This window comes from Mustela putorius, unplaced genomic scaffold (genome assembly GCF_011764305.1).
Source record: "Mustela putorius furo isolate JIRA1106 unplaced genomic scaffold, ASM1176430v1.1 tig00000695_pilon_pilon_pilon, whole genome shotgun sequence".
Taxonomy (NCBI): domain Eukaryota; kingdom Metazoa; phylum Chordata; class Mammalia; order Carnivora; family Mustelidae; genus Mustela; species Mustela putorius.
Genome location: NW_025421447.1, coordinates 2,429,684 through 2,439,006, shown reverse-complemented (window position 1 = coordinate 2,439,006; position 9,323 = coordinate 2,429,684). Strand labels below are relative to the sequence as shown.

The following is a 9,323-nucleotide window of genomic DNA, read 5'->3' as shown; positions in this document are numbered from 1 at the left end:
GAAAGAAGTGTGTTCCACTCTGGGGATTCCCTGGCCATCTTGGGAGTCCTAGACTCTTCCAATGTTTAAACAAGATAACTTTTAAAAATTCACTCATTCATTCATTCATTGATTCAAACAAGACACCTTTGTGGAAGGCAGAGAAGAACATAGGCTGATACCTGAATGCTGCTTGGTATTGTTTTGGGTGAGGCGTAAAGGATTCAATAGAATTACTGCCTAGCTTTGGTCTCTTAGGTTCCTGACACTCCCGTCTCATTCCTTCCATGAAGAATAAAGACCTATTGCAGAAAAAGGAGACATTTCTGCTTTGGGCAAGGTCCTAAAACACCGTCCGGGTCTGAACACAAGAGGGCCAGGCCTGGTCTGTTGGATTGGTTCCCCTTGACGTTTCTGGACCTCCTGCCTGCTCATATTCCTGTCTTCCAGATGGGAGGTGACAGGCCTAACCTCCTGACAGCTCTGTGTTCTCCCAATACTCTTGCCAGCAGATTGCACCATCCACGTCAGGGGCCTGGGGTGTCCCTTGTGTGTGAGGGGACACGCTACACTCTCCTGGGGGTGGTGGGTGAAACTTTACATTCATTACATTCATTGAAAGAAAGCATGGATTTAAAAAATAGTCAAGTTTAGGAACACCAATTGACACTCTCTCTTCCCAGGTCTCTTTGTGACAACAATCTCCCAGAGCTCCACATTCTGTCTGGCCATAAAGAAGAGATCAGAGCACCCTTAGCATCATGTTGTCATCACTAGTATAAACTAGGCACTCCCCTAGAGTACTCTTTTTTTTTTTTTTTAAGATTTTTACCTATTTATTTGAGATAGCACAAGTGGGAAGGAGTGGGAGAGGGAGAAGCAAACTTCCCGCAGAGCAGGGAGCCCGATACAGGGCTCAATCCTAGGACCCTGGCATCATGACCAGAGCCGAAGGCAGACGCTTAACCGACTGAGCCACCCAGGCGCCCCTCCCCTGGAGTACTCTCCAGGACTTTCCTATGCAAGATACGAAGGGTCAGCAGAAGAGAAGTCACAGACCCCGTGCCCCCAGAGATGAGGTGATCACGAGGTTCACCAGTTTATTTCTTGGCCAAATAATGTCCAAGAGCTCATGTAAAAACAGCCAGGGAGCAACACAAAGCAGTGATCTGTAAGAGAAGACACTACTCAACACATTCCAGCAGCCTCAGGTTTGGCTTTTGTGGGACAGTCTGCCAAGGGTTGGGAGCCAAAAAGGAGCAGAACGAAGCCAGGTCTCTGAAGAAGTGGGGGCTCAGATATGGAGTGGCTACCAGGGCTGGACTTCAGAGCCAAATGTCAGAGCTGCAGTCACCCCCAGGGTAGCGGAGCTCGTGGGCCAGGGCTGGGCCTAGAGGCTCCTTCCCAAAGTCCACGAGGAAGTTGGGGTTCAACTTCAGGCCTCCCCTTACTGTGTCTACATCGATCTGCAGCATCACGGAGCCTTCCCTGGTGGGAACAGGGAGGGGAAAAGAGAGAGGTCACAGGTGGCCCATCCCCTTCCCCTAAGAGTCTGTGATGCTGGGCTAGGTCCTAAGGAAGGAGCAGGGCCTGTAGGATGGAAGCAGCCCAAGGAGTCTTCTGGGAGAGGAACATGAGGGAGGGAAGCCCCGGCTGTCTGCTTCTCACCTGATGAGATCGGGGTAAAACTGTTTGTCCCAGGCACTGTACAGCGATGTGGTGACGTAGAGACGCTTCCCGTCTAGGCTAAGCTGGATCATCTGGGGGCCTCCAGGTACCCGTTTCCCCTTGGGAAAACCAGGGGGTCAGCCCCATGGCAACACATGGGTCCTTGGAGGGGGATCATGGAGTATGCCCCCCCCACCCCATACTTCCCCAGCATGGATCTGAGGGTCTCATGAGCCCGGATGGGGGCTGCGAGGAGGGAGTTGTCAGGGGGAGGGCAAGGGGAGGTAGCTCCTCACCTTGACTACCAGCGGCTCTGGCTGGCATTTCAGCTCCTGGTCCTCCAACACTTGCACAGGCCCTCCCTTAACGATGCTGCCCCCAAGGAAGAGCTGGGTGGGGAGATCCAGAGCATAAGGGAGGATAATGGTGGGAGGTGAGGACACCACAGAAAGAACAGCTAGCCCCATGTTGCCCGCTCCCTGCAGGTAGCCACGGCTCCCCATAGTCCTGGGCTGCGCTATCCCTCAGCCTCCCATTTTTGTTCTCCCTCCACCTCCTTTAACATCCTTCAGCCACTTCATACCCTCTCCCTCATCCCCAGACTTCTTCTTCCGCCCTCCTTCTGGCTCCTCATTCTGTTAGCACCCCACCTGTCCCGTGAGGCGGGGCCTATGTGGGTCAGAGATGTCATACTGTCGCAGGTCCCCATGCAGCCAGTTGCTGAAGTAGAGGAAGCGGTCATCCAGGGACAGCAGGATGTCTGTGATCAGGCCTGGGGTGTGGGTGTGGTGCCGAGGCTTTAGGACTCTCGTTCCCCAAGCCAGGCGTCCCTTCCTGATTCCCACCCTCCCCTGGGCACTCACTTGGCATTTCGGGCAGCAGCCAGCCTTTCACTTTCTTGGGGGGCACCTGGATCACCTTCTCCACAGACCAAGTACCTCCCTGTATTGGTAGGTGGGGGTGGGGTGAGGAGGCAGAGAGGTGAGCATGGGAGATTGCGGGACTGAGGTTGGAGCTGGGTCTTTCCAGAGCCCACTGTCTACAGGGAGACAGCAGATTCAGGGTTTTCCTACCACCAGGGTCTAAGCCCACATGGGCCCCTTAACATAGGGATGATGTCGGCTTCTCTACTGCATTCCCAGCACCCAGCACAGTGCCTACTGTAGAAACTCACACAAATAATTTTTGAACAAATAAATGGGACTTGAGAGTTTAGGAGAGAAGCAAGATGGAGCAGGTGGCCTTGGATTTTGTTCCTGGACAATTTGGGCTAGCAGAGCCAGGCAGAGGGGCCCAGGTCTAGAGAGAGGGGTAGCTCGTGGTTCTGGAAGACTAGCAGAGGTACAAGCTGGGACTGCTGGGAGGAGAGGGCCTGAGGACACATGTCACCTGATTCTTGTAGAAGCGCTGGATGGTGGAGCTGAGGGCACAGCCCACGAAGCCCTGGGCTGCATCGGGGTTGTGCAGGAAGCGGACCTCCAGGGGGATGAGCCCATCCTGCAAAGGCAGGGTCTGCACGATCTCATGGCGCTGCCAGTCCCACACGTGTATGTGGCTACCATACAGCCCTGGGGTGGGGGATGGGGCCAGAGGGTGGGCTCAGGATCAGGTCAGGGCAGTGGGCAAAACCCTCCACACAGCCCCCCCGGCAGAAAGTGGAAAAACCGGCTGGAGGGATTAGGAAGACACCTAAACAAGTCAGAGTACTTGGCACAATCCTATACCATCACCCCAAGAGTTGGGTTCATAGGAGGAAGAAGCCCGGGGAGGGGTTTCCAAGCAGACAGGAGTAGTGTGCATGCTCAGGCTCCAGCCGGCCTCTGGAGGGGATTCTCACCTGCCTCTACATCAGCGGGGTTGAAGCCATCTCGAAAGACGTTGGGAGCCGCCCATTCAGTGCTGATCATGACATTGTGTCGAGGCTGGTACCAGAAGTCATAGCCCATAGGTGCGGCTCCCCCAGGCCGTTCCCATGTCCCCTTCACCTCAAACGTCTCTCCATCCAGCAGCACAAAACCCCCTGAGCAGGGAAGGAAGTGGCAGGTAGAGGCAATAGAGAAGCTACCGTCACCCACCACGAGGCATGTCCAAGAGGCTCCAAGTCCATTGCCAGGTGCCCTTTCCTCCCACTGGATTTTCTAGTTCCTTCAATTCAGGTGTCCAGAGGGTCCCACCCAGAGGACCAGGTGGGAGGTGGGGACTTACTCTGGTACCCCTACCGCCATCAATTTCATCCCCTTCCTAGGGGAAATTTTCTGTCCTCTTGAGCCAAGAGCCTAGGACTCAGCACCCCGTGCTGCTCTTGCCCAGCCTTTCATTCTATGTGGGGTTCCTCCCAGAGTCTAGGCTGCATTCCGCTCACTACATTGTTTTACTTTTTTAGAGCAGGCAAATTATATTTACTTCTCATTCAACATGAATGCCCAACACATTTTCCCTTGTTATGACACTTGGGCAACTCTTAGCAAATACAACTAGATGTCAACTAGGAATGTCACGTTCCTCTGGTCTCTGAGAAGTAGCTGATATTCCGCTCTGATCAGATGGAGGACCCTGACAAAAATGGGTAAGGTTTGGAGGGAAGCAGCCTGGCATGTGATGAAGACGCAGCTGATCTGGATTCCTGGGTTGGAGTTCCACCCACAACTCACTAGCTGTGACTTTGGGTAAGATATTTATCAATCTGTGCCCCGCTTTCTGATCTGGAGACTAGAGATCCTGGTAGTGGCTCCCTCAGAGGCTGTATTTGGCACATAGCAGACATTTTGTGTCAGTCCTAATCCTACCATAAATGAGAGAGCAAATGTGAAGATGCAGGATCCCAAGGACCGCGAGACTTGCTCCTGAATTCATAAAGACTGACATCAAATGTATGCCTTTTTCTGGGGCCATGTCTGTGCCCACATTCCTCACGGTGGGCTGTTCTGACTATAACTTCTAAGTGTCAGGTTTCATCTTCATAGAAATAATGGGAACAACTGAAGTTAATTGACAATGGTTTAAATTTTGGAGGAGACCCAGTCTTCTAGTTCTCCCTGGAAGGTCATCCCTCAGCTTGGGATCTCTTCTCACCACAGGTGTGCCTACAGTGTCAGCAGATACCTTTGCCATTGCCCTTGGGGTCTCCCAGGGAGCTGATCATCACCTCCCCACTAGCCAGGCAGTGGCTGGTGTGGATGTAGCCCAGGCCACACTTGGCATGGATATCCTCAGCCTCAATGACCTGGAGAAGGATAAGGAATGGCATCAGAAATCTCCCAGGGCCGGGGGGGACCTGCCCACGACTCCCCCATTCCCCTACTCCTGTCTGCTGACCCCACCTTCTTTTCCTTCAAGACATGGACCCAATTTTCCCAGTGGGACTAGGGCAGAGATTCAATCTGGAAGCTTCTGCAGAGCAGCAAGGGAGAGTCTGAGAGACCGCTAACTCTGCAGGCATAAAGCAGTGACTTCTCTCTCTCCCCCTGTCTCATAGCCCTGTGAGACCAGAAGCTTCTCCTGGCCATTGCCAGCATTAACTTTGTAGCACCAGCAGCCAGCATGTAGCACCAGCAGCCAGCAGTGAGTGCCTGGCACAAAGAAGGTACTCAACAACTTGTTGAAAGGAAGGATTGGAGGCTCCTGCTTAAGGGAGAGAAAATGAAAACAAACAAATAGAAAAGCTACGCCCACCCCTCCACTGCCCACCTCCCCCACCCCCTACCCCTGGGTCCCTCACCAACAAAGGCAGGGGCATACCTTGTGTAGCTTCGGGGCCCGGGGATTGGAGCCCACATCCACCACATAGATACGGGACGACATGAGACAGGGCAGCATCAGCTTGTCACGTGACTTGGTGCTGTCCCCGAAGCAGCTGCTGCAGGTGTTCCATCCCGAGTGATGGAGCTCATCCTTCAGGTTGGGCATGGGCAGTCGATGGATGACCTTCGAGGGGAGAGGGGGAGGGCTGATGCTCACCCAGACCATGCATCTGGGATCCCTGGATCCACTTGGGCTTGGCAGTACTGCACAGGCGGGAATTCTTCACTGCCCCGGACCTCAGGGGCGCCCTTTGGCAGTGAACACAATCTACAGTCACACCCAAAGGAGGGTGCAGAAGGCTGGAGCTGGGAAAGGGCCTTGCTGGGGCCAGGGCTGAAGGAAGGGTCTCAGGGCCCGCCAGTGCCGGAGCTCCACCTCACCTGGCAATACTGGGGAGACTTGGGGTCAATGTCCACAGTGGCCAGATAATCCGGGGCCTCAATGCCAGTGTTTCGGTAAATACAGGGCAGGTAGACAATCTCCTCCCTGGGTCCTGAAGGGTAGCAAGCAGTTAGTGGGGACAGCAGGGTGGAGAGGAATGATAGGGGCGGCACTGGGTGTGCCCAAGGCTGAGGTCTCGGGGCTCCCACCCCCACTAGCCGTGGAATCAATAGAAGGTACTGGCTTGTAGAATTCCTTTCCGGGGGGCTTTCAGATGTTGCCCACTGACCTTTCATGGCCTCCAGAGGGGTAGGGTAGCCGGGTCCACACTTCCCGCATTTTGTAGCTGTGGAAACAATGGGGCATGTTGGTTGGACCACTTTCTGGAGGGTGAGGGCTCCTTCCCCATGTGCCATCACCCATGTGCTGCCACCGGCCAGCCAGCAGAGGCAGGCTGTCCCAGGTCGTGTGTCAACTCTGGTCCCATCACAACCACCCATCTCCCTGCCCCTGAAAGCTCTGCTGAGAGACAGAGAGAGAGAGAGTGAGAGTGTTAGTGTGTGTGCCTGTGGCAGAAAGAGCTGCACAGGTAGGACCTGAGGATGGACAGACAATCAAGCAGGACCCAAGGGACAGCAGGACAAGGGTGAGCTCAGCAGAGGCTGCGCATATAGCGGTTACCATGACAACTTGCTCCCCAGGCCCAGCTGCTCACTAACTAGCCATGGGCGCTTGGGCAAGTTACTTAATCCACTTCCACACGGAGTGTAAAAAGAAGGTAATAAGAACACCACAGGGGCGCCTGGGTGGCTCAGTGGGTTAAGCCGCTGCCTTCGGCTCAGGTCATGATCTCAGAGTCCTGGGATCGAGTCCCGCATCGGGCTCTCTGCTCGGCAGAGAGCCTGCTTCCCTCTCTCTCTCTCTCTGGCTGCCTCTCTGTCTACTTGTGATTTCTCTCTGTCAAATTAATAAATAAAATCTTTAAAAAAAAAAAAAAAAAAAAAAAAAAAAAAAAAAAAAAAAAAAACACCACAGTGGGCTTTTAGGAGCAGTAAATAGGAAGGTTCAGTCAAGTGTGCAGCGTTGGACTTGATTAGAGCCCGTCAGCCCTGGCTGTCCCCCAGCTAGCAAGGGTGGTACCTGTTCAACCCTGTTGCAGACAGTATCTCTACCCAGACCCAGGACACTTCCTGTTTTTCTCCCTTCTTGGTCCTGACCCCAGGCTGCTGGCCAGAACCTGGGTGACTTAGCTGAAGGTCTAGTAGGGAACAGGAGGTTGAAGTTCAAGGCTGTAGGGCTGTTACCACCTAGATGGCCTCAGACCAGTTTGTACCCCTACCTGTGAGCCCACTACCTTTATCGGTGTTTGGTGCACCTCTGGGGGGCTCAGAGGCCCACCCAGCAGAGCTGTAGGGTGTGGCCCTCCTTGTCCCTTAAGTCTGGCAACAGAAGCCACAGAGCTCTACCGGACCAAAGTCAGCTGCTGAGATGGCCAGGGGCAAGGGACTGGGCCTCAGGCTAAGGGTTTGGAGCCGGGAGGAGCGGAGGAATAGCCCAGAGGGAGCGGCAGGCTGGAGGAAATCCCGGAGTGTAGATCACAGGACTGGGTGCTGCCTCCCTGCTCTGGCTCAGGGCCAGTCTGGCCACGGCCCTGTCGACTGGGGGAGCCTGGGGGGGGGGCGCACGTGGGGAGGCAGGGGGAGGCAGGAAGAGCTAGGAGTCAAGTCTCCCCAGGAGCCTGGGCTCAGGCCCTCAGCCAGGAAACCAGGTCCTCTACTCAGGGCAGCCAAGTGACAGGAGGCCAAGAAGTGGCAACAGCGTTTTGGAGTGCAGAAATCTAGTTTCAAGGTCCAGATCTGATACCTGCTCTCTTCACTTTCTCCTTTTCTTTGGCTAAAAGAGGGTAATCATATCTTACCTTCTTTTCTAGGTGACTATGAAGGTCAAATAAGCCAAGGTATTCACGAAGAACTTTTGTAAAGGAGCAGCACTGTATAAATATGGGTAGGGCTGTGCCAGAAAGCGAGGGGGTGGGGGGACAGAAATCCGGGGCCTGTAGTTGGTGCCCCAAGAGAGGGCTGGGGTAGATGGGACAGGGTGAGAGGTCCAGTCCAAAACAGTTAGGGGGACTTGTGCCAGGGCCTGGCACAGGGGGGCATGGGGGAGAGGAAGGAGGTTGCTGGACACAGAACAGAAGATTCAAAACTCCAAGACTCAAGACAGAGAATCGAAAACCACAAAGCAGAACAAAGACAGAGAGAAGGTGTGAGAGTGGTGTTGCCGGTTGCATCATCGTCCCCTCCCCACCCCAATCCCGGTGTTTCAGGCCCTTTGCAACTCCAGGTCTCTAGGAGCATTGATGTGCTTGCTGGGAAGCACCCTCCTTGTCCTCTAAGCACCTCAAGCAAGATTTCTGAACACCTTTGGATTTGAGATGGACCCAGTTGGGAAGCTCATTGGGTCTTCCTAGTGTCCGGCTGGCTGGTAGGTATTCTGCCAGTCCAAGAAAGAGTCAGATGCAAGGGACAAAGACATCGATAATCCCAAGCAGACCCAAATTCTTCCTCAGCCTGACATCTGGGAGCCAGAGGACGACGAATAGGGGGTCTTTGGGGACTAGGAGGGTGGGAGGTACTGGAACAGTGAGAGTGTGTGGGCTCTCATTCCCTTTCAAGGGGGTTCAAGGTGGTTAGAGTGAACTGGCCCCAAAGGCCTGGGTTTCCTACTTTCTGGAGTAAAAATCTGGCCCAGGGCTGGAATGAGGATTATCTTTCACCTCCAGTGACAGCCAGGGACAAGAGGTTCTCTTTACATATTCCTCCACCCCTACCAGATTTTCCCAGCTGCAGAAAGGCCACTGGCTCCAGGCTGCAGTGGGAACCCACTGGGGGGGGGCAGGGGAGGGCCCAGGACCACCCACCCTCCTCTCCTTGCAGCTCTAGAAACTTTGGCTGAACTGGGAAATGCAGCGGTAGGGGTGGGGACAGTGGAGCAGAGTCCAGCACTCCGTCCCCTAACTAGCTTCTCCCCACCCAGCTTTTCTGTCAGTCCCTGTATTGTGGGCAGCAGGTTGGTGGTACTGGGTTGCCAGGAGGCCCCCTCCTTACCCATGCTGCTTGCTGCTATGCTGCAATCCTGACCGGCCTGCCAGGAGGGAGCAGAGAGCTGGGGTACGCAGGCGTCCAAGTAGGCTGTGCTGGAAAGGGGCAAAGGGAAGGAATTTATACAACCAGTCGGGGGCGGGGTGGAGTAGGGGGCGGGCCTGGGCTGCGGCCCAGAGCAAAAAAGGGAAAGATCAATGGCAGCTGGCCAGGACTCTCTCACACAGTCGGCTCCCTCCCTCCCGAGGCTGGTGTTTGAGTTACTCTGTGTGTGTGTGTGTGTGCGCGCGCGCGCGCGCGCGCGCACGCGCCTGGGCACATGGACTTTGTGTGGCTGCATGGTCTTGTATACCTGTGTGTAGCCCCTGGGTGTGTGCGTGTGTCTCTCTGTGT

General features: G+C 54.7%; 1 protein-coding gene across 1 annotated transcript; it reads right to left on the bottom strand.

Moving 5' to 3' along the window:
- Positions 1–1,030: 1,030 nt before the first annotated feature.
- SELENBP1 (selenium binding protein 1) lies at positions 1,031–9,057 on the bottom strand. Its single transcript, XM_004776722.3, has 12 exons — positions 8,937–9,057; positions 6,119–6,175; positions 5,829–5,941; positions 5,386–5,571; positions 4,750–4,870; positions 3,485–3,667; positions 3,037–3,215; positions 2,511–2,589; positions 2,298–2,419; positions 1,944–2,036; positions 1,648–1,766; positions 1,031–1,467 (listed from the first exon to the last, which is right to left on the bottom strand). Exons 1-12 carry the CDS (start codon positions 8,938–8,940, stop codon positions 1,305–1,307), a joined length of 1,419 nt encoding a protein of 472 aa, XP_004776779.1. The 5' UTR covers positions 8,941–9,057; the 3' UTR covers positions 1,031–1,304.
- Between the last annotated feature and the right edge of the window lie 266 nt (positions 9,058–9,323).

Bases quoted from the DNA above. Each gene is read 5' to 3' on its own strand.
- SELENBP1 (XM_004776722.3), bottom strand. The intron at 3,216-3,484 runs GTGAGAATCCCC...CCCCCACCCCAG, and splicing joins CCCCGCTGATGTAGAGGCAG to GGCTGTATGGTAGCCACATA. The intron at 2,590-3,036 runs GTGACATGTGTC...CTACCAATACAG, and splicing joins AGCGCTTCTACAAGAATCAG to GGAGGTACTTGGTCTGTGGA.